Raw genomic sequence first — 27,781 nt, forward strand, 5'->3', positions numbered from 1 at the left:
TACCACCACAGTTTGCCCAGCAATAAATATTTGCTACACTGGAGAAAGGAACACAGAAGCCTGCTGTGTAAGCCAGATGCTGAGTTGGGCTGGGCTGTGGGGACTCAGGAAGCGAAAGAGCTCCCTGCAGGAGTTCATAGTCCAGGAGAGAAGTCAGGTATAAACAGCCATGTTCTGAGGCAGGGAGGGCTGTACTGGGGGAACGTGGAGTACCAGACTGGGAGCTTCCTAATGGAAGGGCTTGAGTGGGACTCTCACAGGAGCTGGAGGAGAAGGGCCCGCTCACTGTGCATCTGTACACCTTCTCCAATTCCAGCCCCACCCCCTTGTCCTTTCTTACCTGTATGCCATTTGTTCCCCAGCAACCGGTGAGCTAGAGAGGACTGTATTATCTGGCTCATTTGTCAGGGAGCCAAGGTCTAGGAAAGCTCCTAGCTAGAGATCTTCTTGGAAAGTAGACCTTTCTGCCCCCCCAAAAAAAAAAGAAAAGAAAGAAAGAAACACAAACAAACAACAACAACAAAAAGGGCATGCTAGCACCACCTATAATCCTAATATTCTGGAGGCTGAGGCAGGAAGATGATTAGTTCAAGATCAGACTTGACTATATAGCCAAAAACTGCCCTCAAAGACATCTTGGGAAGGCAAGGGGAGGCAGGGCTTAAATGTAGTACAGTAGTGGAAAACTTGCCAAGCATGTTGGTTGTTTCCATCCATAGAACCAGACAAAAAGGATGTGGATGCATGTTTCCTAACATGAAACACTGACCTGTATACTAAGTGAAAAGCAGCATTTGGACAATCTGTACAGTATGATTCTGATTTCTTTTAATACAGAGAGCTAGGAAGATGGCTCACTGGGTAAAAGTGCTTGCCATAAAAACTTTAGGACCATATTTAGGGTCCCCTGCACCCATACAAATGCCAGACGGGCATAGTGGCCTGCCTAGGAGGCACAGATGGGGTCCCTGAAGCAAGCTGGCTAGCCAAATGAACACCATCTGGGTCCAACTGAGAGATCTTGCCTAAAAAGTATAAGGCTGGGAAGCACATGCCTTTAACTCCAGCACTGAGGAGGGAGAGGCAAAAAGATCTCTGCAAATTCAAAGCCAGCCTGGTTAGCACAGCAAACTCTAGGCCAGCTGGGGATACAGAGTAAGACCCTATCTAAAGAAAGAAAAATATGGTGGAACTCAATCGCGGAGGATACTTAGCATCAACCTCAGACCCCCATGTGTGTGCATAACATACATACACATGTTAAAAAAAAAAAGAGAGAGTAGCAAGGCATAGGAGTGGCACACACGGAGAATCCCAGCACTCATGAAGATGAGACATTGGGCAGTGGTGGCGCACACCTTTAATCCTAGCACTCAAGACAGGTGGATCTTTATGAGTTCAAGGCCAGCCGGTCTACAGAGCGAGTGCCAGGACAGCCAAGGCTGTTACACAGAGAAACCCTGTCTCAGGGGAAGCGGGGGGGGAGGGGGGGAGGGCGGGGCGGGGGGGAAGCTGAGACATGAGAAGCATGAATTCAATTCTGAGCTACAAGTGAATGATGTCATCATCTTGTTGGTATTTTTTAAGAATTATCTAGAGTGAGATTTATTATTAAATTTGTTTATTTACTTTATGCACATGTGTATATGCCATGGTAAGTATGTAGAGGTCAGAGAACAATTTAAAGAGGTCTCTTACACCTTGTAGGTTCTGGGGATCAAATTTAGGTCATGATGCTTGGTGGCCAATGTCTTTACCCCCTTAACGGGTGATTTTTATATCAAGTAATTAGTTCTTTTGGGGAAGGGGATTTGAAATGAGTTTCACTTGAATCTCAGGTTGTCCTGGAACTTACTATGTAACCTGGGCTGGCCTCAAAGTCTCATGGCAATCTTGTTGCTTAAGCCTCGCACGAGCTGGGGTTATAGGCACAAACCACGAGACCCTGTGATTATTTTCGCAAGAAGAATTACAGAAGTAATGACTGCTGTAAAAGTTAAGACCAAAGAACAGAGAATGGTAGGGGTGGGGAGTAGTGCCTGTCACTGACCACTTCCTGTCGTCCCCTCTGCCAGGCACTCACACACAGGTGGTGCAGGTGAACGACTCCATGTATGGCTTCATCGGTACAGATGTGGTCCTGCACTGTAGTTTTGCCAACCCACTGCCCAGTGTGAAGATTACCCAGGTCACGTGGCAGAAGTCCACCAATGGCTCCAAGCAGAACATGGCCATCTACAACCCAACTATGGGGGTTTCCGTACTGCCTCCCTACGAGAAAAGAGTGGAATTCCTGCGACCCTCCTTCATTGATGGCACCATCCGCCTCTCCCACCTGGAGCTGGAGGACGAGGGCATGTACATCTGTGAATTTGCCACCTTCCCTACAGGCAACCGTGAGAGCCAGCTCAATCTTACCGTGATGGGTAAGCTGCCCTGGGCTTCTTTCCCTTGCCTGTCTAGAGGGCTTGGCCATCCTTAGCATGTACCTCAGTGCCCCAAACACCCCTGAGGGTTGGCATGCTTCCTTAACTCCAGGCATAGTGCCTCTCACTTAACTAGCCAGACTGTCCATAATTCCCCGAGGATTGGGGGTAGGGCTTTAGCTTTGGGCAGGGGCAGTATTTAGGTTGGAGCCCCCCACCAAGGGACAATGTGTTGGAGACTAGGATGCAGCAGGTGCTATGGACACCATAGTAAGGAAGAAAGCTGCTTGGCTTGAGCATGCCAAGACTCTAAGAAGCCTAACAACAGGACTATTTGTGCAGCAAGAAGGATTTACTGGCATGAGGAACTTCCCAAGAGAAATTCTGAGAAGGGCTTTGGCAAAGCACAGCTGAGAGGCAGGGGTGACAGGCAACTTCAACTGATGCCATGGTGTTGTGCCCACAGCCAAACCCACCAACTGGATCGAGGGCACCCAGGCAGTGCTTCGAGCCAGGAAGGGACATGATGACAAGGTCCTGGTGGCCACCTGCACCTCAGCCAATGGGAAGCCTCCCAGTGTGGTGTCCTGGGAAACACGGCTAAAGGGCGAGGCAGAGTACCAGGAAATTCGGAACCCCAATGGCACAGTGACAGTCATCAGCCGTTACCGCTTGGTGCCCAGCCGGGAAGCCCACCGGCAGTCCCTGGCTTGCATCGTCAACTATCACCTGGACCGCTTCAGGGAGAGCCTCACACTCAACGTGCAGTGTGAGCCAGGGCCAGGGGCCCTTCCTACCTATTGCTACGTGCCCTCCTCTCTGCCCTTTAGTCTCTCCACTGCTTTCTCCTCCAAGATGCTGCGATTTCACCATTCTCTGTCACTACCCCTCCTTCTAAACTGCACTCTGAGGTCTTGTGTAGTAACATCTCGTAATACCACGCCTTCAGTCTTGCAGTGCCAACTTGCTTTTCCTTCTAGCTGCCCCTGTGTCCCCACCGTCTCCCTTAACTATGCTTTCTGTCACTTCCCTGCCTGCCCTCCTGACCTCACCCACTTCCAACATCCTCCCTTGCCTCACAGATGAACCTGAGGTGACCATTGAGGGCTTTGATGGCAACTGGTACCTGCAGCGGACAGATGTGAAGCTTACATGCAAAGCGGATGCCAACCCCCCAGCCACCGAGTACCACTGGACTACGTGAGTGCTGTAGACTGTACACACACCTCTGCATCTGGATGCTAGGGTTTGGGACTAATAATCTTGCCAGCGGGGGGGTTCCCTCATGACCTGCTTCCCTTCACTCACTAATAAAGGATTTTATCATTTTCCTTGGGTGAGTCATCCCACCCCAGTCCCCATTATTTATTTTTATCAAGGTGTCCCCTGGGAAGCTGGTGTTTGGAACACCCCAGTCTTTGTTCCTAGTCCTTCAGTACAACAACCCCAGGTTCTCTGGGTGGAGGCAGCAGTAGACCCCTGTGTCCCACTATCCCATTCGTAGCTTTACAGTCTGGTTCTTGACCTTCAGAGAGGAACATACCCCTCTAGCCAACTTGATGTCCCAAGCCATCATTCCTTCCACAGAGACCTAGGTGGGACTGAGACAGGGTGTTGGGGGTGGGGAAAGCTAAGAAAGTTGACATGAGTGGCCAGAAGGCAGCAGCCAAGAGTGAGTCTAAACCATTTTCTAGGGAGTGGAGGACCCTGGCAGGTCCTCCCTGTCAGCCTGCATTTCCAGGCACAAAAATGCTTTTGAAGGTGAGGGTGGGCAGAACCTGCTTGCCAGGGCCAACTGGCCCTGTAGCCAGAGCAGCTGCTGGCTTAACTGAAGAACAGCTAACAAGGGAAGGATGAAGGTCTTTTGTACTTGGCAAACTCCCAGGATGTTCCCCACACGAAAACGTCTTGAGACATGCCCAGCAATGGCAAGATGATGAATAGGAGCTCAACCATCCCTGTTTCCCCATCCTAATAGCTTCTCCAAATGCACTCGGCCTCAGTAGCCCCACTAAAGGAGAACTAGGGTCAGGACCCAGGTGTCGCTGTTGTCAACCCATTACCAAAGAGGACCCAGGAGCAGTAGAGCAAGCACTGTACTGAAGCCTGCAGACCCAGCTGGCCTCTGCTCTGCTGCTTCCTAGCTGTGTGTCCTTGGCATTGAATCTTGAGTTTCATCTGTTAATGTGGGAGTGGTACCCACCTGCTTTGAATACATTTCCGTGGTGAGACAATCAAACATGAACTGCAAAGCATGGTGGCCCAAGCCCTGTAATCTCAGTACCAGAGAGGCCCAGTCAGAACTGCTACAAGTTCTGAGACTACCTGGGCTACATAACAAATCCCTGTCTCAAGAAAAAAAAAGAAAGAAAGAAAGAAAAAGAAAGGAAGGAAGGAAGGAAGGAAGGAAGGAAGGAAGGAAGGAAGGAGGGAAGGAAGGAAGAAAAAAAAGCATGAATTACTGAATAATAGAAAACTGAGATGCAAGACATTATTGTTATTCTTTTTCCTCCATCTAAACAGACCCCACTATATGCCCTCAGAGCCGGTAGATAGCACCAGAGCCAAGTGGATGCCCCAGCTGCTGATTCTTGGAGTTGGATGGAAAGTCCTAAACCCTCACTGTGTCTCCCAATACCTACAGGTTGAACGGCTCTCTCCCCAAGGGTGTGGAGGCCCAGAATAGAACCCTCTTCTTCCGAGGACCCATCAACTACAGCCTGGCAGGAACCTACATCTGTGAGGCCACCAACCCCATTGGCACCCGCTCAGGCCAGGTGGAGGTCAATATCACAGGTAAGAATCTTCAGCCGCCCCTGCTGCTCCCCAACCTCAGGTTCCTCCATAGCTGCACCTGCTCCTTTCATTGTACCTGGTGAGAAGTTTGTATCTTCCGCCACCTCGGCCATGGTTCTTTCTTTACATCTTTCTCTTGCTTTAAGGAGAGGGGGGTGGGGGGGTGTTATGGGTTCAGTCAGAGTGACCTTCAGGGGAAGGAAGTGCTGTTTTCAGCAATGACTGACTGCTTGCATCAGGGAATTCATGCTGGCTTGGTGGGACAGGTCTGCAGGCCAAGCTAGCTCATGTCCTCCAAGGTCTCTGCAGCTGGAGTTGAGGAAACCTGTAGGGCTGCAGAGGTGAGGCTGGCCTCTTGCAGAACACAAGACAGACAGTAAAGTAGAGACTGGTGTGAGCAAGCACCCTGAAGGCACTGGACACTTATGTCTCGAGACCGAATTGCTCTTTTCCCAGCTTCTTCTCTGTCATTACATTAGGGGTGAGTCAGTCAGGGGAAATGAGTGCTCTGATGCTCCACAGAGAGACTTCACCTGGGATGTGACCCGAGCAGGCCTCATCTGTAAAATGGGGTAGTGTGACCTGCCGTGAAGAAAGGGCTGCTGTCCAATGACACATAATGTAGGTCATATAACCTAGCACAACTCAGTCTGTCAGTAAGTGGCCACAGCTCTGTTATTACTGTCGTGACCTCCATCATTATCATTGTCATTAACAGGAGCATCAAAACAAATGCACCAAGGAGTAAATTGCTACCAAATTGCCACCAAACTTCAAAAGGGGGAGTGTTTTTAGTATCAAACCTGAGCCGGTTGCAGTGTGAGAAAGTGACACATAGAACCTTCCAAAACAGGAAAAAGGAACATCCCACTGCCATCAAGGAGACAGGATATAATATGCACAGTGACCTTGTGCTCCCAGGAAACTAGGTAGTGGCAACAGATTCTAGCTAGACACAGGTTTGGGGGAGCCCTGAGGATTTGCTGGCTCTGAGAGTAAGACATCATCCATGGGTATATTCCAAATACATCTGCACAAAGAGCAGCTGGCGCTATTCAGGGACCACATTGACCTGTCCTTGGGGCTGTTCTGTCACCTAGGAACAAAGGGTGTGGTCACTTAGTACTTTCTTCACCCCCTACCCCTGACTCTGAGAGTGTTTGTAGGAGAAGAGGTGCTGGGATGGAGCCTGCTAACAGCCAAGGTAACCTGCCATGATAGGGTTTGGGAGTTCTATAGGGTAACAGACAAGAAGAAGAGGACTGCCACACGCTTCTCCTGAGTTTGAGCTCTGACCCTGAGGCTCTGGGGTTGGATGATGAAATGCACAGCTGCCTCCTCTGAGGAGTCATCATAACCAGTGTGATGAGCAGTGTCACTTGAGGGCCAGTAATGTGTCCGTGGAAGGACTCTTGGCTGTGTGGCCTTGAATAATTTCTTTGCCTCTCTGACCCTCAGCTTCCCAATCTGTAATATGGATGGAGGTAGTCCAACTTACATCCCATGGTCCATATGACCATGGACTAACTACTCCCTCCACAGGAACACCAAAGCCACCACAGCATCCCACTCTGCCACCCAAGAACTCTGGGAAAATGGCTGATTGGAAATTTGGAGCAAGTAAGGAGCCTAAAAGCATCCTTTCATTGATGTTACTCATCAGTGTGAGAAGACTGGCCACAGACACTGCTAGGGCAAGTATGCCCAGTCTCAGAGTCACAGCCAGCAGAAGGGTGCATCCTCCCTTCTCCAAAAGCCCAGGAGCAAAGGCAATGGTCTTGAGGAAGGGCTGCTCCTTGGGGCTCAGGTGCAGGAGCAGAGATAAGGAGAAGGAAGAAGAGACTAGCCGTGGGGAGGAAGCCACTTTGGGTACCCGGTACCTGCTGTGGAACCCATGGTCAGGTCTATCTAGGTGGTGGTGTGTGTTCATCTGCACATAACTTCTGGAGTGTGTTTGAGGACAGGTGATCTAAAGCCACCCAGAGCTCTAGTTGGAAAAGGGTCACACCATGCCAGCTCTGTTGCTGGCAAATCTATTAGCCAGGAGACAAGAGACAAGAAAGCATGGCACTCCTCGCTCTCCGCATGGGCTCGGGAGCTGTGGGTCAGCCCCACAGGGAGAAGCTCTCAGCCTTTCTGAAGGATTCAGTCAGATGTTTAAAAGCCTTTCCAGTGCTGTTTATTATCTAAGTGGCAGGTGACCTCATCACCCTTCTCCCCTCATCAGTAAGTGACCTCTGCAGTCTCCGGGGACCACCCCAAGGGGCATAGCTGGGCCCTGTGCTCCCAGCCCACTGGTCTGAAGGCAATGCATGAGTGAGAGGGATAAGTGGAAATTTAATATTTCATTCTGACCATCCTTTCAGGTAATAGCTTTGGCCAGGGCACATTTGGAGAGTAGAATGAAGAACACCTGGGGTGGGGTAGGCAGGGGGCACACGTGGAGTGTGAGAACCTGGAACAGCGGTTGTGGGGACGGAAGAAGGGCCCCAGAGCCTCTGGAAGGCTCATAGCATACCAGGGCTGGTTTGACTATGTTCAGATTATTGCATGGTGGCACCAGGACACTAGGCAGTCACTGTCACAGTGAATGAACCCTAGTGTGAAATAGGCCCAAGCTGTGGCAATAGGGATAAGAAAGCTGAAGAAACCACCCAATGAAATTTGTAGATGCATTTAATAGCATCTGGCCCCTCAAAGAGGCCAATTTCCAAGGCCCTTGCGCTGAGAAGCAATTTCAGAGTGCAGGGTCAGTGGTCCCACAATGTAGTAGATAGAGTACCTATCTTCTTCCATCCTCAAAGGCTATCACTAAGGGTGGGGAGGGGCTCAGGATGCAGCCTTGGCCAAATAGGATATAGCTTTTGTCCCTAAGGGTGTTAGGAAGAAAGTGGCAGATTGGCCTGTTGCCACTCCCAAGAGCAGGGCAGGAAAGCCACTCAAGCTCAGTGTGTCTGTCCCAACTCTTACTTCCAGTGAGTGAAGTCTGGGCTCATCCCATGGGCATGCCAGTTGAGCCAGTTTTTTGGACCAAGGATGGTGGGCCTTCACAGGGAGTGTCTTTGCAAGTGTGCCTGCCCAGACATGAGTGTGGGTGTGTTCTTCTATAAGCATGTATGAGCCAGTGTGAGCGGGCAAGCCACTGTCTGCATGCTGAGTGTGCAAATGGAAGCCTGGGGCTATGCTGAGGGCAAATGTGCCTGTCTCCAAGCCAGCAAATGGCAGTGTGTTTGGGAGTATGAGAATGCCGCTGAGCCCATACCTCTGGGAGTTCCTCTTCCAGCTTGCAAGAGCCCTGTCAGACAATGGGGAAACTACACAGCTGCTTCAGCTGCAGGAAGACAGCAGGATTTTTCAGGGTATGACCCCATGCCTTGCAATTCTCCCTGTGGCTGGCCTCATTGCATGCTGGGAAATGTAGTTCTCACAACTTCCTGGCCTGATCTGATGTAGGTCATTTCCTGCCTGCTAAAACATTGCGCTTTGGTTGTGGAAGCAAGCTCAGACATTTTCTTTAACCCTGGAGCTTAATTCCAAACTATAAACCCTAACTCCAGTTCACCTCAGATCTATCCAGCGCCCTCCACACTGGGCCACCCATCTTAGTTTGGGAACTAGGGACCCAGAATGAGAAATCCCATTGCTCTGAGGTCCTGTCCATCCCAGGTTCCCAGAGGGAAGCCTGTAACCCTTCAGAAGCAGGGCCAGGTGGGCCACTTTGTAAGAGGATGTGAGAGGGTCCAGCTGGGCCCCCAGCAACAAGAGCAGATGATCCCAGTTCTAGGTTCTTCCCTCTCTACCTAGCTGTAACCCTTATGGCTCTGCTTCCACCACAGAGACAGAAGTTGCTGGCTGGCTATGACAAATGGAGGGTTTTTTGTTTTTTTGAAGGAAGTGGCAGAGTTTTATTTATTGGCTCATCCAGTGGGCACTACAGACTTAGGAGAGGAGCAGGATGTCCCTTTCCTCCTGCTGGCACATGAATTAAGTTCCCATAACCACCCCTTTCTTCTATCTCCCTCACTTAGTACTTTTGTTCTGGCATCTTAGCTATCCCTGTGCTCTACACAGACCTGACACTAAAGTAGTCAAAACAACATGGATTCCCTTTGGTCCCAAAAGGGACCACAGGAACAGTAAACCTCATCAGAGCATAGAAAAAATAAACAAGAAAGAGGACCTGGGCTGGGGAGGTCAGAGGTAGAGAACCAATATAATCTGCCCCTAAGCCACTACTCTACTCCTATCCTGACTATATAATGAGATCCCCAGTGTGTCCTGGGCCCACTTCATCTGTGGACCAGACTGAATGCTTGCACTGCCTGGAGTGAGCCTCATCTTTAAGGCAAAGCCATGACATGAGAGAATGTGTTCTTTCACTCACCAAAGATTTCTTTGCCATGTCATCTTGGTATTTGGAATAAACCAGTGAGCAAAAGAAACCAAACTCCATCCTTGTGAAGACTGTGGGGTCCTGAAGATGACACAGGAAAAAGAACAGGGGGAGAAAGGTCACTGAGCTGGAGATGAGGGACTTGTACATCGCATTTTTATAGACGGTGGGTAGGGAAAGTGTTCATGAGTAGGTGATATTCAAGCCAAGCCCTGAAGTAGATGATGGCATAAAGTTCCAGCCTACAAGAAAGCAGGGCCAGATGGTGTCAGAGGTCATGGAGAATATTCTAGGCTCTGTGACTTTGGGCTTTTTCTGAGAGGAAAACAGTCATTAGAGACTCTGGGCAGGGTAGCGATAGGATGTGACTTACACTTTAATGGGATCTTGCTGGCTGCTATATCAAATACAGTCCGTGGAAGCAAAGAGTGGAAGCAGTTAGGTGTCGATAGCCATAAATAATCCAGGTGAGAGATGGTGGTGTCTTGGAGGAGGGTGGTTGGTATGGAAGGGGGAGAAGTGGCTAGATTCTAGATTTATTTCAAAATATAATTTACAGAGTAGTTTGGGACACCAACCATTCTCATCAGACAGATGATACAGCAAACCCTGTCATTCTGTGATTAGTGGGGTCAGAAAATCCAATCTAGCTGAGTTAAATGTAAGAGCACGGTATTTTTCATTGGCTCTTTGCTGGGAAAGCAGGAAAGTAACCATGGTGGAACTTGTGTTATGCACAGCGGTCATGCTGCAGTGAGTCAGCCCCAGGATGGATGGCCACTTCCCTCTGCCCTTCCCTTATCCCAACTGAAAGGGGAATCAGAAGCAACCATGGTTAATCCTAATTTGCCTTTATTATTAGCAACAATATTATTAGCAATTTGTAATTAATAAATTGGAATCTGAAATTGTTTTAAATAAAGTGAAGGATGCTGGCAGGGTGTGTGGTGTAAGCAAAGGGTTGTTTGTGAATAAGGGACTCACTTGAAACTGGGTCTGTAATCCCAGCTACTTGGGAAGCTGAAGCCAGAGGATCACAGGTTCAAGACCAGCCTTGAAAGACTTAGTAAGGCCCTATCTCAAAATATGAAGTAAAAGAGAACTAAAAATATAGCCTGGTGGTAGAGTACTTGCCTAGCTTGTACCAGGCTCTATGTTAGTAACACACACAAGAGAGAGAGAGAGAGAGAGAGAGAGAGAGAGAGAGAGAGAGAGTACCCACCTAGATAGCAAGCATAATGTGTTAATCAGCTTTCTGTTGCTGTCATGAGATGAAGAATTTAAAAAGAGGAAAGGTTCACACGCCTTTGACCCTAGCACTCAGTGGGCAGTGGCAGGCAGATCTCTGTGATTTCAAGGCCAGCCTGGTCTACAGAGTGAGTTCCAAGACAGCCAGGACTGCATAGTGAGACACTTGTCTTGGGTCAGGGTTCATTCTAGTATATAGTCCATGGTTGCTTGACATAGGCTTTCGGGCCTATGGTGAAAGCGCATCATGGAAAGAGTATGAGGGAGAGTGACTCATTCATTCTGTGGAAGACAGCAAACAGACGAGGGACAGGGTCCCCATATCCCTCTCCAGGACACACCCCGGTGACTGGACTTCCTTCCACTAGGCTCCAGCTCTAAAGGTACCACCACCTCCCAGTGGTGCCATGCTAGCAACCAAACCATTAGCACCCAGGCCTTTGGTGGGGACAACAGTGAAGGTGTGTAATAGAGGCTTGTTGGGCCTGGTTCTAAGGCCCAGCAGGCAACGGGCATTGAGTTAGAGAGAGGCCATGACTTTATAATGGAAATTAATCTGCTCAGTGTGGGTGGGGCAACTAAGAGTGTAGAGACCCAGAGAAAGTGAGAGGCTCAAGAATCTTCTACAAACAGCAAGAGGACAATGAGATAATAGAGGAAGACAGTCAGAGGGGACAAATGCTAGTGGCAGTGGGAGCCCCAGGAAAGGGCTGGTGAATGGAGAGCATGACAAAGGAGGATGGACAGCCTTGTCTGAACTCAAATCCTTGTGGGATTTGAGTTGGTGATTCCAGAAGTTTCTTGATTGTATAACCCTAAATGGTACTTCCCTGGGGTGGTCCTGTGGGCAGAAAGATGGGGTCAGGCTCCAGGAAGCTGGGAATTACTCCATCCTATATCTCTTTCATAGTCCAGGGTGTAGGGTTCCCATGTGTCATCTAAGCCAGTGTTTCTCAAAGTGTTTGTCCTACTGTTTTTTGCTGAGCTCTGAGTCAGGCTCAAGGTTCCATGCAGTACAGTTTGGGAAACTATACCAGAGACCAGAGATACAGGTCTGCTGCTGAGCAAGAGCTGTGTACTTGAAGTGGCTTGGGAAGCCAGGGGGAATCACAGTTAAGTCACGAAATGGAGATGAGCTCTATCATAAGCAAAGACAGCAAGGGACAAAGGTCCAAAAACAAAGCCTCCACTGGGACAGCTGGAGAAAGCCCAACAGTACAGGTGGTTACAGAACACTGAGGAGGGAAAGCCAAGGACCCAGGGATTCTTTCAGCGGGCTAGGGGCACAGTTCAGAAGCAGCAGGCAGGCGCTTACATATGGACACCTCGCTTACTACCTTGGCCTCTCTGAGGCCATACCATCCTTCAAGACTGGGCCAAGTCCAGCCTCCAAGAAGCCTCTTCTAAGTGCATGCCACAACGTTCTGTTTCTCCTACACTCCTGACATCCTTGATGTCTCTTGCTGCTGCAACTCCAAGCATGGCATTTGGTTCCATGGCCATTCTGTGACTAGAGAGAAAGATACTTGGAGTATGTTTGTTCACTGAGTAAGGAAATAGACAGAAGGGTATGGTCCAGGAATGGTGGTGACCTGTAACCTCAACACTCAGGAGGCTGAGACTGAAAGATCTCAGGTTCAAAGCCAGCCTGGGTTTGTGGGGCCTTGTTTCAAACCAACCAAGCAAAGAAAGACATGGAGGCAGATGTAGAAGATCAGATCTGAGGAGAACTGAAGTGGAGGAGGCAGGCTGAGAGTACAGATGTGTAAGGTATTTCCCTTCTAAGGGCATTGAGCAGATGGGACACGGGAAACCAAAAGATGCTTGAGACTGCTCCCAGAGACTGTTGCAGAGATAGGCAGTCAAGACAGATAGCAGTAAACATTTATGGACCAGGTCCTCTGTGACCTGTGCTGAGGACACAGTGGTGACAAATGGGGAACCAAATCCTCCGGGCTCAGGAGCATCTGGGTGGCTACAGCTTATCCTTGTGATCTCAGGCAAGTGTCCCCCCTCTTAGGGCCCCCATGTTTTCACTAGCCTTTCCAGCCTGAGCTACAGGAAAGCCTTTTCCCCATTCAGAACCTCCGCCCTGCTCCTGCCTGCTTGCCAACAGCACCCCACACACTCACATGGGACCCATGGGAGGAGTGTGATTCCGATGGAGTGAGTGATGCTGAATCAGGGAGTGAGCTGGCTGCAGCGGGCTTCCAGGAGCAGACACATGGGCCCAGACAAGCACAGTACCTTGGCCTTGGCCTTCCTGAGCCAGGCTGGAGAGAGGACTGGACAGCAGCCTTCCACCCCAGCTCCTTACCAAGGCCAGTCGTGGTCTCCGGTGCCACCCTGTGGTAGTGCTGGGAACCGTCTCCCAGTGTCTTGCCCTGGGACCTCTTGGACTGTGGTCTGGCCTAGCTTCACCTTCTCCTATCCACCTTGGAGACCTGGAAGAGAAAGGAAAAAAAAAGAGAGAGAGAGAACAGGGTTGTCAAAAAAGTTACCCACCACATCTGCTCTTCCTTCCACCGTCTTCTAGTCTTTTCCTTACCTTTATTACCTTATTTCCATTTTGTCCATGTTATTGACTTTTCTTCCTTTTTTCTTTTTCTTTTTGTTTTTGTTTGTTTGTTTGTTTGTTTTTTGTTTCTTGAGACAGAGTTTCTCTGTGTAGCTTTGGAGCCTATCCTGGAACTGGCTCTGGAGACCAGACTGGCCTTGAACTAACAGAGATCCACCTGCCTCTGCCTCCCAAGTGCTGGGATTAAAGGCGTGCGCCACCAACACCCGGTTCCTTTTTTCTTTTTGTCCTTTTTTTTTTTTTTTTTTTTGAGTCAGTTTCACCCAAACTGGCCTTGAACTTACAGCAACCCCCTGCCTTAGTCTTTTGAATCCTGACATTACAAGTAGGAGCCATTATTCCTGGCTCAGTCTGTCCTCGTTATCTGCATATCTTTATGCACACGTTTGTTGTGCCTGGCAAGGCCTGTGGGCCGTTAAACGTGCTCATACATGTATATGCTCCTGGTCTGTAATACACACATGGGCCTCTGCCTGTCCTTACTTTGTGTCTACAGCCTGTTCCCTTTGGTGTCTCAACCCTGTAGCTCAAGCTGGCAATCCCAACAGGTCCCCATTGTGCCTGCCAGACCATATCCAAGAGTCACAGCCTTAGTTTGTAGCACACTGGCAGATGACTGGCACCCACAGGGTATCTACTCAGCCAAAGCTTGGAAACCCATTTTCTGTGTGTCTGGAAAGCAAAAGAAATCAGTCCCGGAATACTTACTAGGCTCCTGGTGTTGGATCAGTAGTGTCTATATGTCAGGCAAAGGGACACTGGTGGCATGTATACATGGTCTATATGCAAAAAAAAAAAAAAAAAAGAAAGAAAGAAAGAAGAAGAAAGAAAGAAAGAAAGAAAGAAAGAAAGAAAGAAAGAAAGAAAAGAAAGGCAGCAATATTCTGTCTTATTGGCTAAGTAGCCTTGGGTAAGTTAACTTCCCTAGTTGTCTCCTGCATTGAATGGAAGTGACAGCAGACCACCCTTGGAAGGAGGCGACAGTGAATGAGGGGCAGTTAGGTCCCTGCAGATGTACCTCCACACCTGATGGGATAGAACAGAACTGACACTACCTCCAGGGATGGTGAGGATGGAAGGCTAGGTGCTCTGGGTACTTTAGCTGCCTCTCCTCTTGCCTGCCATTTTCCAGCTCCCAATGCTGCAACTGCCATGACATCAGGAAGGTGGAGGTGCTGGGAACCTCTGGCCCCAGGACTTCTCAAACATGGGGTGTGGACATCCTGTCCTGGGTCTTTCCCTCCCCTGCCTCCCTATACCCCTGCTGACTTGCAAAAAGCAGACACTGACACTGTCCCCTCCATCTCTTTTCCTCACCCAGAATTCCCCTACACCCCATCTCCTGAACATGGGAAGCGTTCGGGGCAGGTGCCCACAGCCATCATTGGGGGCGTGGCAGGGAGTGTCCTGCTGGTGCTGATTGTGGTTGGAGGTATCATAGTGGCCCTGCGCCGGCGCCGGCACACCTTCAAGGGTGACTACAGCACCAAGAAGCATGTATACGGCAATGGCTACAGCAAGGCAGGAATCCCCCAGCATCACCCGCCCATGGCACAGAACCTGCAGTACCCGGATGACTCAGATGATGAAAAGAAGGCCGGACCACTGGGCGGGAGCAGCTATGAGGAGGAAGAAGAAGAGGAGGGAGGTGGAGGGGGCGAACGCAAGGTGGGCGGACCCCACCCCAAGTATGACGAGGACGCCAAACGGCCCTACTTCACTGTGGATGAAGCTGAGGCCCGTCAGGACGGCTATGGGGACCGGACTCTGGGCTACCAGTATGACCCTGAACAGCTGGACTTGGCTGAGAACATGGTTTCTCAGAACGATGGGTCTTTCATTTCCAAGAAGGAGTGGTATGTGTAGCCCTGCCTTCTGTAGCCTCTGTCTGTGCCCACCTCTCCTTGGCCCCTACCCGCACGTCCCCTGCCCACCCCCACAGCCCACTGCCCCAGGAGCTCGACAGAGACTTGACCAGCTGCCCTAAACCAGCCCCAAACTCCTGGGGAGCCAGGGGAGCTCAGGGCAGACCCCACTTGGCTTTGTTTTTTTTTATTTCCTCCCTCTCCTACCCTTCCCTACGGTGTTGTGTTCGACTGTGACTTTGGTGTTGCTGTATCTTTCCTTTAAGGACCCTATCCACTGCCCTCTGTGTAGGGAGCCCTGTTCTTGTCTTGTGTACTTGGGCATCCCTCCAGGGTTTGGGGAGCCAGTCCTCTCCCACCCCCAACACTGGAATTTGTTTGTGTTCTCTTTATTGGGGATGGAGGCAAAGGGGGCTTCGAGATGAAGAGCACCCTCACCCCGCCCCATGTGCTGCTCCTCTTCCCAGACAGAAGTAACCCAATGCCGCCCCCCACTCTAAGCTGATGCAGCCAGTGAACCCAAAAGGTTTTATAGGGGAGTTCTCCATGGTACCCAGGGGAGTCTCGTCTGTGAAATAATGGAGCTGAGGTTCCTACTGGGGTCCTGGGCAGTGTGTTTTCCTGGTGAGGGTGGCTTTATGTTTTCTTCTTTTCCTTATGGTCTACAAAATGGAGGTTGACCCAGCTCTCCTAAATCCCTTTCCTTTATCCCCAGTCCATCCTCTATACAGTGGGTAACCTGGAGTGGACTCTACCCACAGTTCCTGTATGCCTCTGCCAACACATGCACACACACACACCACTGGGTCTATGCCAATCTCCCCCAATGCTCTCACACCCTGCCCAGGTGAAACACTGCCCCAGGCCCCACCTCTACTTCGGCTCTTTCTCCTTCCCAGCTCAGGGAGGGGTTGGTCCACAGAAGCATCCAGAAACAGCGAGGATGAACCATCCCCCCCAGCTGCTGCCACTCTAAGATATCAGTGTAGTGCCAGCCTTTCAAACGATGTGCACATTTCTCAGATTTCTCTTTATCTGTCAACACTTGACTCTTCTGGAAAGTCAGGGCTGGGATCCCAGGAAGGAATTGGAGGCAAAGAAGTATTTATATGGTGAGGCCAGCCTCGTGGAAACTCTGCAAACACAATCTGGTAGACTGAAGGGAACTGCCAGCATAGATGTCACAGGTCTCAAAGAAAGTGCAGAGGCACCCAGGAAACTGCTGCTTGTCCACAGTCCGACCCCTACTCAGTTTCTCCCGGTGCCATGCTGAGATGAGGAGGACCACGGAAGGGTCCTCCTTTGCATGCAGAGTCCCTCCTTGAATTGGACTCTGGCTTCTTCAGCCATTTGGGGCTGGGCCATCCCTTGAGTGCATGGAGAAAGGCCCCCTCCCAGCCCTCTGTCCCCAAGCTCAAAGTGCCTCAGTTTCTCCATCTGTGCCCCCGGATTTCCCACATTCTAAATGGGCATGCCTATGCCCTGGGGTAGGCAAAGTGGGCTGCAAGAGCCCTAGGGCCTGCCAGCTAGGATCTCAGCTAACTTAGCCCAAGGTGACACTGAGGGACAGCAAGTGTCGGGAAGAGGGGAGGCAGACCATTCTGTGCCCCACGGGCACTGCCCTGCCCTGCCATAGGCTTCCTAAGGGAGCCCCAGTCCTCACCCCACTCCCCTCCCTGGTGCTGCTATTGAATTCCCGTCCAAGCGCCATCTCTGGCACCCCTTAGCCCAACATCTGGAGCCATTTCGCCAGGCCCTCACTGCCCTAATCCCAGCCCAGGCCGCCCAGTAGCCACGTAGCAGAAGTCTGAAGCCATGCCAGCCTGTGGCGGCTCTCCCCTCTTGGCATTGGGGACACTGGATGGGGTGGAGTTTGGGGAAGAAAATTCTGGGGCCTTTCTAGCCACAGGGCAGAGGAAGATGGGGGAGCTGGGCTGTTTCTCCCAGCAGTATTCATGTCCCTCCCATGTCACATCACTTCCCTTCTCATGCCCATTCTGGCCCCTCTGCTTGGTCCCCTTACCCTAAAGGCAGGAGGCAGAACCTTAACTGCCGCATGGAGGTATTTCTGTCCCTATGGAACCATAAGACTGAAAGGATCCTCCTGTGCCTCTTGTACCTTTTGCTGTCATCCCTTGTTCCTTATTTTGTGATGGACTGAGGAGGCCCTGAGCCCGGACAAAACACCTAAGCTCCCTTTATGACACCCGCACGCCTTTCCCCCAAGCAAAGCACAATTATGGTGTCCATGCAGCAGGATCCAAATCCCAGCTATAGCGCTGCTACCAGGCAGCTGCTACCTGGGCTAAGAGAGGAAATGAGGCAGGGGTCAGTAGCTGGGCCTAAAGAGGAGGGGCTTTCTTTGCCCTGTGCTTGTGGGACAGTGGCTACATCCAGCTGACTGCGGAAGGACCAGTGCAGCACAACGGAGGGCATTCTGCTTCACCCTCGTGTCCCCAACCCAAGCTGAGCATCTGCCTTACTGCACAGAGAATAAACTTGGTGTGTTAACTGTGCCAAGGCCTCTCCAGTTGTCATCTCTTGATGCCCCCTTACTCCACTACCCCTCTGCCACCCCTGGACTCCTGTTTCCCTACAGATTTTGATATTGTTCTGATGTCCAACAACCCTCTGAGTCTCTTTTACCAGAAGGACCTGAAAAGAACAGCAGCACACATCAGTGAACACATGCCCGGCACACCGACACACGCCTTCCACTGACCAAGCACAGACAGGCTCGTGTGTGCACAAGTACACACAGGAGGAACCAGAAGCCCTTACTAATGCTCAGGTCCAAGACAGATGGACAGGGCCCAAGCCCTGGGAAGGTGCCACCTCTGCCAGTCACCCCCTTTGTGCCCCAGTCACTGGTGCAATAACTTCTGCCACCCTCGAGATGGGAGAATCAGGACTTGTGTCAGGTGGGTGGGGCCACTCCTCTGAGCCCAGCAGATACCATGTTCCCTTTCCTGGGAGGAGGGGGGTGCTCCCAGGCCTCTGGGGATCCAGGTAGAGACTTTCCCCAAGCCTGACTGCCAACTGAAACACCCTCTCCTGGTGAGGGCAGGTGGCTCAAGCTGACCTGGGCCAGAGATACCCAGAGGTGAGAAATCCAGTCTCACTGATGCTGCTTTCTGACCCTGGCTGTGAGGAATGGGCTTGGGGGTGGGGGGGTGAGTTTCGTTTCGTTTTGTTTTGTTTTTTAACAAATGGAAACAAAATTCAGAAGAAGCTGCCACTCTCGCCGCTGAGTGTGACTAGCTTCCTTTGCTTCAGTTTCTTTGTCACTGTTTTCCTCTTTGGTCCTGGGGACAGCCCAGAAGATTCTCCTGGTTCTGACCTGGGGGGGGGGTCCCACCCCCTTTTACTTGTATTAAAAAAAAAAGATGGGTTGAAAATGTACTGAGAAAAAAATGTACTTTTTTATAAATAAAGTGTTTAAAACAAGCCCATTTGCCTCATGTCCCTGAAGTGGAGTGTGGGCAAAGCTGGATAAGAAGAAACAGCCAGACAGTGAGGAGGACAAAGGAGCACTACAGATAACCAGAGCACTTGATCCTATGTCAGGGACTCATTGAGGTGTCGCACCTTGCAGGCATCTCCGGTTGAGTGTCTGCAGGCTGTAATGAAACAATCCTTCCATGAGCTGTGAGCTGTGCACAGCAGTAGGGCACAGGGGGATGGCTGGCGTCTGCTGACCAGGGCCAAGGCATGTGGGGGTGGGGTCGAAAAAGAGATGACGGAAGTACACAGCTGAGGAAGCCCTGCTCTGACTAGCCGCAAGCAGCCCCCGTTCCAGAACTCTTGCTTCAGTCACCACTCCTTTCCCAGGTTGGTTCCCTCATGCCCACCTCCTTGGAATCCTGTTCCTCTCTGCCGGTTCCCCTGTGGCTCTGAGGAGAAGAAAACCCGCAGCGGAGCACCTGCTGTGTTAGACAGATCCCCCGGAAGACAGGATTGGGGGGGGGGGGCTCTATCCTTCTAAGGCTGTAGTGCAGCCCTGTCCCCTACAGCTCTCCCTGGTCCCAGCCTTACCCCTTCCCTCCCATGGGCAGGGTGAGGGGACCTCTTCTTATTCCTCCACCCTCACCCCCACCCCCACCCCCTATGCCAGCCACATCTGCTTCCAATCTTCTGGGCTGGAATGCAGGACAAATCGACCCTGAGGGTGGGAGGACAGGGGACTTTAGGGACTGCCCCCTCCTACTCACCCCTGGTGGCATCTCTTTTCACCAAGATCCATACCATGGAGCCTTGGGCTCTAGAGGGGGCAGGGACCACAGAAGCCAAGACAGCTGCTTAGCAAGTCCTCAGGTTCGCGTGGGAACAGGGCCACCTCCTCCACACCTAAGATTGGATCCCCTAGGAAAGGCAGAATCCAGCGTGGAAGAGGAACCCACAGCTGCTGGCAGCTGGCTGAGCCCCTCACTGGAAGGCTAAACCAAGGCACCCAGGACAGACAGAGCTGTGTTTAGATGTTGATATTCGAATGAGATGCAAATTGGTTGTCTAAGCGGTTATTTCCTCAGTTTTTCAGGCTGTCTGTTTAAGTTAATTTTTAATTTGTGCAAGCAATAAATGCTTAATTACATTATTAATATATTGGAAGAGAGCAGTGGACAGAACATCCTAATTGGCGTTTAACTAGAGCGTTCCGGCAAATTAGCCAAGACTTTCTCCGGCTTCGAAGAAGGAGGGCAAGCCAATTAGTCTCAGGCTCAGCCTCTGTGGGCGGAGCTTTGCTCTGGAGAAGGCAGACCCAGACCTTCCCCAGGCCTGAGGCCAGATGCCCAAATCTGAGGATACCAGCATCCACATTCACTTCCTAGTGAGTTAGCCTTAGGAGAAACTTCCTGCTAGTTAAGCCATGACTCCTCCTTCTGTCCAAACCCAAAACCCTTGGCCAGTGCCTCACCCCAGCCAGAGCAGGAAACCCAAGGCTGGATGGCCTGAAGCAGTCCCTACTTGAATAGGGCTAAGTCTGCCTCCTGCATGCACCATTGCCCCCTCCCAGCTAGTACCCTATTCTCTAGGGACCATTCTCCAACTCAGTCTCCTGCTGCAGATGACTAAGGGAACAAACTTGATGTTTGGGATTCCTGTATTTGATGCCACATTCTTTCACCTATGTCACAGTTTGGGTCACCGGAGGCCAGGCCATTGTGCTAGTCTGTGATTATGGCCACTCCAAGAATTCAGAGCACCAAGGACCCTAGATTCCAAATTAGTTATTGGCCTCCTGGCCAAGGGCTCTAGCAGTGCACAGCTCTGTCAGGGTATCATGAGAATTGCTAGTTTTGCTTGAAAGGGAGCGACATGACCTTCTGCCTTGACCTTGAAGAATACATATGGGTTCTGCAGATATTGGTGGGTCACAGGTACTCTGGGCAGACCTCAAACATTATTTGTTCAAAGTGACCATGCCAGTCCAACCCCTCCCTCTGTATGTGGAGAGCTGAAGTCTAGAGTGGAAACTAGGAACCCAGCTATACCCCAGTAAGTGTATATTGAGCTTGCTCACTGGCAGGGCCACCTTTGATGGTGAGGAGTGGTAAGTGGGGTGTCAAGAAACCGAAAGGACCCCAAAACAGTAGATCTAGAACAAGTTTCTGTTGACTAAAAATCAATAGTGGAGCATAAGGTAGGCACTCAGGAGCTACACTGAGCATTGATTAGAGTTGCCAATCATATTAGACTCATTGAGGAAGACTTCCTGGGAAAGATGCCAACAACTGGTTTAAAACAATGAGAGGGACATGGATGGTAGCACAACGGGTGGAGGGAGACTTCTGATGCTTGGAGTAAGCACCAGCTGGACCCTGCTTCTGGAAGCACCTCTGTACCTGCCTCCATGTCCAGTGTTTCCAGGAAACAGTCCTCAGGCTTGACCTTTATGCTAACCCCCATGGTCCCCTGTTCCCCCGCCCCATTTGATAGGCTTGATGACAGCCATGCCCAGGTCTTCTGGGGACCGCTCACTCCTCATCTCTTAGTACCACCAACTCTTAGATGATAGTCAGAGGTATTGTCCCCTCTTTTTCTCCCTCTGACAACCACTTCTCCTCAAACACACACACACACACACACACACACACACTCTTTTCACACCCCATACCCTTCCCCACCTCTGCCATATCCAGTTCACCCTAAACTCCAGGCTAAGACTAGCACAGGAATCGTTATGTCTGCCTTGAGAACCAAGACAACAGCACCATGTATGTACATTACAAGTGCCACTGAGCACAGAGTACTTAATCCAGGATCACCCAAGGTATTAATTACTTGCCTTGTTGCTATGACAAAATAGCTGACCGAAGCAATTTAAGGAAGGAAGAGTTTATTCTGATTCTGATTAGCCACTCTCTGACCGTGTGGTTCATCTCAGTGAAGAAGGCATGTCATCAGGACCCTGAGGGCTACTTGCATGGCATCCACAGTTAGAAGGTAGAGATGCATGAGTGTTCACGTTCAGTGCTTCTCTTTTCTTTAGCCTGCAGCCCGAAGCCAAGGGAATGGTACTGCCCACATTTAGGATGGATCCTCCCAACTGAATTAACCTAATCTAGATAACTGCTCACAGACAAGCCAGGAGATTTGTTTCCGTAGTGATTCTACATCTTATCAAGTTGACAATCAAGATTAGTGAGGTTTTAAAACACCAAGCCAGGCAGATATAGGCAGAACCTCTGGGGCTTCATAGCTTTTAACAAGATACTCAGGACAGTCTAAAAGACAGTCAGATTCAAGCCTCCAATGTAAAGTTGGAACCATCCTCAGGTGTCAATCATGAAGAAGAGGAGGGTCCTGAGATAGGAGTATGACTAAGTATGACAATGTTTGTCTTTAATCCCGGAACTCAGGAAACTGGGGGAGGATTGTGAGTTCAACACAAACCTTGGATAGAAAGCAATGCCTTTAATCCCAGCACTGGGGAGGCAGGGCCAGGCCTGGATCTCTGTGAGTTCGAGGTCAGCATGATCTGTTGGGTGAGTTTCAGGACAGGCTCCAAAGCTATAGAGAAACCCTGTCTTGAAACAAAACAAAACAAGTGTAGTATCTGGAACAGCAAAGTAGATGGGTAGCTGGATGGCAGGGCAAAGTAGTGCACATAGGACTTGGGTACCGAATATGCTACTTGTTATCTTTATTAACCACCTTCATCGTTACCCTCCAAGACACAGTGTCCTAGACAATGGTGCCTGTCACAAAGGCCACTGCCTGGAAGCAAGTAGGGGGCCAGGAGATAACCATAGCTGTAAACAGGTGTTCTGGTGTTATGCCACTCCTAGATGTGGGGGCTCTGGGCATCTTCCAGAAGAGAATGGAGGTTCTATAGGCCTTCTGTGAATGGAGATTCTTGGTTCATGGTGCTGGAAGAAGTGAGTTACTTCAGGAAGAAAGTTGACAGCTCCCTTGATGGCAAAGGTGGCAGTGCTTATAACCTTTAAGTCCTTTCCTTGCCTGAGGGCTGGCCCCAAATGTCCCGAGAAGGCCTGTATTCCACAGTGAATGAAAACTTTGGGAGGATGGCTGACTCAGAGCCCTGCAGGTCCCTTGACCTCCTCACACCCAATTTCCTCTCATCTGAAGGATCTAGCTTGTCTTAGTGTGCTTTCTATTGCTGTAGTAAAACACTATGCCCAAAAGCGCCTTAGGGAAGAAAGGGTTTATTTCATTTATACCTCCATATCATAGTCCATCATCTAAGGACATCAGGGCAAGAGCTCAGACAGGAGCCTGGAGGCAGGAACTGAAGCAGAAGCCATGGAGGAGTGCTACTTACCAACTTGTTCCCCAAGTCTTGCTCAGCATGTTTCCTTAACATCCCAAGACCATCTGCCCATGGGTGAAGCACCCATAGCAGGCCAGTTCTCCAATATCAGTCACTAAGAAAATGCACCACAGGATTGCCCACAGGTCAGCCTGATGGAGGCATTTTCTCAGTTGAGGTTTTTTCTTCCCAAATGACTCTAGCTTATGTCAAGTTGACATAAAACTAGCCAGCACACAGTTCGTTTTTGCATTTACAACTTCTTTGGGACGCTCAACCTCAGGAGAAGACCATAGCCTACAAGCCAAGGAGCAACAAGTAAAAGAGCTACACAAGCTGCCTTCCTCGCTTGACTGTACCCAAGAGGAAGAGCACCTTCCTCATCCCCAGAGCTAAACCAAGAGGGACATACAGTTGGTGCTCAGTAGAATTGAAGACAAATCAAATTTGTCAAAGTGACAGTCAAAAGACACCTTTGGATCATACAGGCCAACCTCTTTCAAGGCAGGGCTATCCACAAGCATCCCAATACATCTAGTGATGGATAGTTGCTTAGCTCAAGGGTAACCTGGCCTTCCAAGGGCTGTTCTGGCCAACAGAAAAAAAAAATCCCTTTCCAAGTCTCACTCACTGATCTGGGCACACAGAATAACTTAGCCTTCCTCCTAGGACAGTCCTTTGGATATTGTGAGGTGGTCACTGTTTATCCAACTATTTTCCCCTGACCTGAATAGTAATCAGGCTACTGAGCACCATGGCAGTGAGGCACCTGCCCTTGGGAGGTAAGCCAGGCTAGGCTTAAGTCTTGGTGCAATTGGTCAGAAGTTCTGGGAAAGCATGATCTCAAAGCCAGTATGGAGCCAGCAGCACTCAAGCTGGCATCACCCAGCCCCAGTCACCTCTGGACTACAGGTGATAATGAGGTGTCAGTGTGGGTTCATCCATTGTAATATGTACCACTCTGCTCCGGGAGTACTGAGCGTGTGGGAGGCTGTTTGTATGTAAGGGCAGGGGGTCTCTGGGAAATCTCTCTGCCTTCCGTTTAGTCTTACTGTGAACCTGAACCTGAAATTACTCCAAAAAATAAAGTCTATTTTTGACAAGCCCCCAGTTATCCTAGTGTTCCTGGTGGAACAAAACACCATCTTCCTCTCATCTGCGTGAGCACAGATGAAATATTGTTGCCTGCAACTGTCTGGCCAGGAGATGATGAGGGTGTAGGGCTGGGAAATTGTGTGTACTCCCTGATGCTGACCTACCCACTCTCATGCAGTGGGCACAACCAAAGTAACTGTCTTCATAGGGATGGCATGGAACATAGAAAGGCTCAATCCTGGTGGCTGAGTTTCTAAGTAAATGGAGAGGGGGAGGGGGGAAGATAGGGAGGAAGGGAAAAGGGGAGGGAAGGAAGGGGGAGGGAAGATTGGGAGGATGGATGGATGGATGGATGGATGGATGGATGGATGGATGGATGGATGGGTTAGGAGGGAAGAAGGGAAGGAGGGACAGGTGAGTGGGTGGGATGGATAGGATGGGTGAGTAAATGGATGAGTAGGGAGGAATAAAGAAACAATGGATGGATCAGATGAGTGGGCGAGTGGATAAGTAGATAGGGAGAAAACAATGATGGGTGGGTGAACAGACAGACAGATGGATGTTTAGACTTTTGAGTCTTCATGTGTGCTCACTCTAATCTTGTCTTCTTGCCCTATACAGGGCCCCCATCAGCAACCCCTCACCCCGGAGAGTGATGGTTTTCATATGGTTCTGCTACATTTTATCTCAGTGATCAAGGTTAGAACTTCAGCCTGTTGCCATTTTTTGGACGCTTGATTCTGTCATCAGTTCTGATTTTACATATATTTACTGTGGATGTGCGTGAAACATAATGAAAGGAGAGAGACAGAATTCATTCTCTACATCCACATGTCTGCTGTGTGGACCTATGTACATTGTTAGCTGTCCTTGAGATTTGTCTCTATGTCAACAAGTTGCTAGGATGAAAAAAGATGGTTCAGAGTTAGCTATCTGGAGAGCCAATAAGAGTGGTACACACCACAGGCAACTGCTGTGGAGCAAATGAAAACAACCTCCTTATCAAGTATTCAGCATAAATTCCTGGACAAGTGGGATGCTCAGTCATGTTTAGCTGAGAGAATATATATATATATATATATTATATATATATATATATATATTGGTTTTTCGAGACAGGGTTTTTCTGTGTAGCTTTGGAGCCTATCCTGGCACTCACTCTGTAGACCAGGCTGGCCTCAAACTCACAGAGATCTGCCTGCCTCTGTCTCCCGAGTGCTGGGATTAAAGGTGAGTGCCACCAATGCCTAGCGAGAATATCATTTCTTACCATAACTTTTAGTACTATGTATCTCCCTAGGCAGGGATCAGTCATGAAAAAGTCAGCTATCAGAATATTTGTCCAACCATAGATAAGATGCCAACTCCGGACAGGACAAGCCGTGGTGACCACCACCCTCTTAGTATCTTCCTCCCAAATCTGCTTCATCTCAGCTTCCAACTGGACATAGTAGCTGGCATATGTAGCCTTGGTTATGATCTCCACACTGGTGCACCTTCACTAGTGGGGAACAAAAGACCATACTTACTTCAAAGCAAAGACTTCTGGGTGCCCCCCAAATTTCATCTATAGAAATAGGAACCCAGGGATATAACTCATGATGGAGCCCTTGCCTGGCATACATGCAAAAGGCCTTGGGTTTGATTCTAGGCACTGCAAAATAATTAAAGAAAGAAATAAAAATATCTTAGGTGAAGCAAGATAATGATGCCACCTTGACCACCCTGGTAGAATTTGCTAAGAAACTTTCTTCCCGCCCATGGTTGACTCCTAAGTAACTCAGAGCTGTAATTATTATTATTATTATTATTATTATTATTATTATTATTATTACTATCTTTGAAGGCCTGCCACTCAGCTCCCAAATAAATACACGGAGACTTATTCTTACTTATGAATGTCCGGCTTAGCTTGGCTTATTTTTAGCCAGCTTTTCTAACTTAAACTATCCTGTTTCTCTTTAACTACATTTTGCCTCTGGGCTTCTTACCTTTCTTTATTCTTTCTTTATTCTTTCTTTCTTCCCCTCTTCTCCTTCTCATTTTTTCACTCCTCCCCCTTCTCCCTAGAATTCTTATTTATTTTTTTATAATGCCAGATCCACCTATCCCTTTTCCTACCTAGCTATTAGACCAATCACATGTTTTAGGCAGGCAAATCAACACAGCTTTACAGAGTTAAACAAATGCAACATAAAAGAATACAACACATCTTTGCATCATTAAACAAATGTTCCACAGTATAAATGAATGTAACACATCTTAAACTAATATTCCAAAACACAGAGTTCCTGGGGGCAGGGAGCAAAATGAAGGCAGTAGACAGGGAGGCACACCTAATGTTTCTTCTCCAGTGACTATCATGAGTGGCAGGGGAAGAACATTGCTTAGGACTGGACTCCAGGCGGGAGGCAGGGAATGCACTGGAGAGGACTGGGCTGAATCCCAGGCCTGGGCTCTCCTCCCCTACTCTATGCCTCACTAAGTGACCTCTCTGATTCCATGACAGAAGTGACTAGGGCATGGCCCCTGTCTGCATGTGGAACAAAGAGCTGGAGACATGGGAGCATGGTAGCTTCTCCTGAGTTGCTCCTGCAGACAAAGCTGCATGGCCAGGACAGCAAGTCCCAAGCTCCTCACAGCCTGACAGTGATGAATTGCCATGCCCCATTCCATGGCTTATGTCTACTCTAGTGGATGCCAAGGCCAGGTGCCTGGGCTGATAGTGTGGCTGCAGGCTTGCAGAGGAGTCTGGCTACAGCAGCAGCCATCAGGGGGGAAGGGACAGCCCAGTCACACTGCTTGACCCACCTCATCAGTGACAGCCCCCCTCTGTCTTGCCCTGCAGAGAAATGAAGGATTTGCCCTGGTAATAAAAGTGACCCCAGCAACCTTCCATGACGAGATGAGCAGAGAAACCCTTCTGACAGGGAAAACCACAGCAAGAGTGGCTTCCCATGTCCTAGTGGGGGCACAGATGGACCCCCAAGAAGATTGTACCTTGACTCTGTCCCCAGAGTTTTCCTCTCTGTTCACTGGAGGAAGAAGCATATTTAAGCAATGAAAAACGGATTCCCTTACATGAAAATCTTTCAGGAGACACCCTGAGCCCTGTGGTACTAAGAGCAGTGGGCTGGTTGGTACTGGTTGTCCTGGATGCTCCAGGATAAGCAGGGCACCAGGGCCCAACTAACTAGGGAGCTGCCTCTCCAACCCCCACCAGCAGCCCTTCTCAGAGGCCAGGGCTGAAGACACTGTTGTTCTGCCCTATGTCCTACTTTTGTCCTCAAGGCTCAACACATGAAAATCCCCAGGAAAAGATCTATGGTCTAGTTTGTTGGTTGGTTGGTTGGTTTTTTGAGACAGGGTTTCTCTGTGGCTTTGGAGGCTGTCCTGGAACTAGCTCTTGTCGACCAGGCTGGTCTCAAACTCACAGAGATCCACCTGCCTCTGCCTCCTGAGTGCTGGGATTAAAGGCGTTTGCCACCAACGCCCGGCTATGGTCTAGTTTTAAGAGCCAGCCATCCCTTGATCTCATTAGAGTCCAGGACTTCCACATACCAAAGTCCATAGATGTTCCAGCCCCTTAAATAAAACGGTGCAGTTTGC

At 49.7% G+C, this 27,781-nt stretch overlaps 1 protein-coding gene across 1 annotated transcript in view; it reads left to right on the forward strand.

The window, feature by feature from the left end:
• Positions 1-27,781, forward strand: part of Nectin1 (nectin cell adhesion molecule 1) — a 93,366-nt gene that overhangs the window by 43,744 nt on the left and 21,841 nt on the right. Inside the window, exons 2-5 of the mRNA XM_035444207.1 lie at positions 2,076-2,426; positions 2,893-3,195; positions 3,509-3,626; positions 5,071-5,222. Of these exons, the coding sequence (XP_035300098.1) occupies positions 2,076-2,426; positions 2,893-3,195; positions 3,509-3,626; positions 5,071-5,222 (924 nt within the window). The remainder of the gene's footprint in view (positions 1-2,075; positions 2,427-2,892; positions 3,196-3,508; positions 3,627-5,070; positions 5,223-27,781) is intronic.

This window comes from Cricetulus griseus, chromosome 4 (genome assembly GCF_003668045.3).
Source record: "Cricetulus griseus strain 17A/GY chromosome 4, alternate assembly CriGri-PICRH-1.0, whole genome shotgun sequence".
NCBI classification, from domain to species: Eukaryota; Metazoa; Chordata; class Mammalia; order Rodentia; family Cricetidae; genus Cricetulus; species Cricetulus griseus.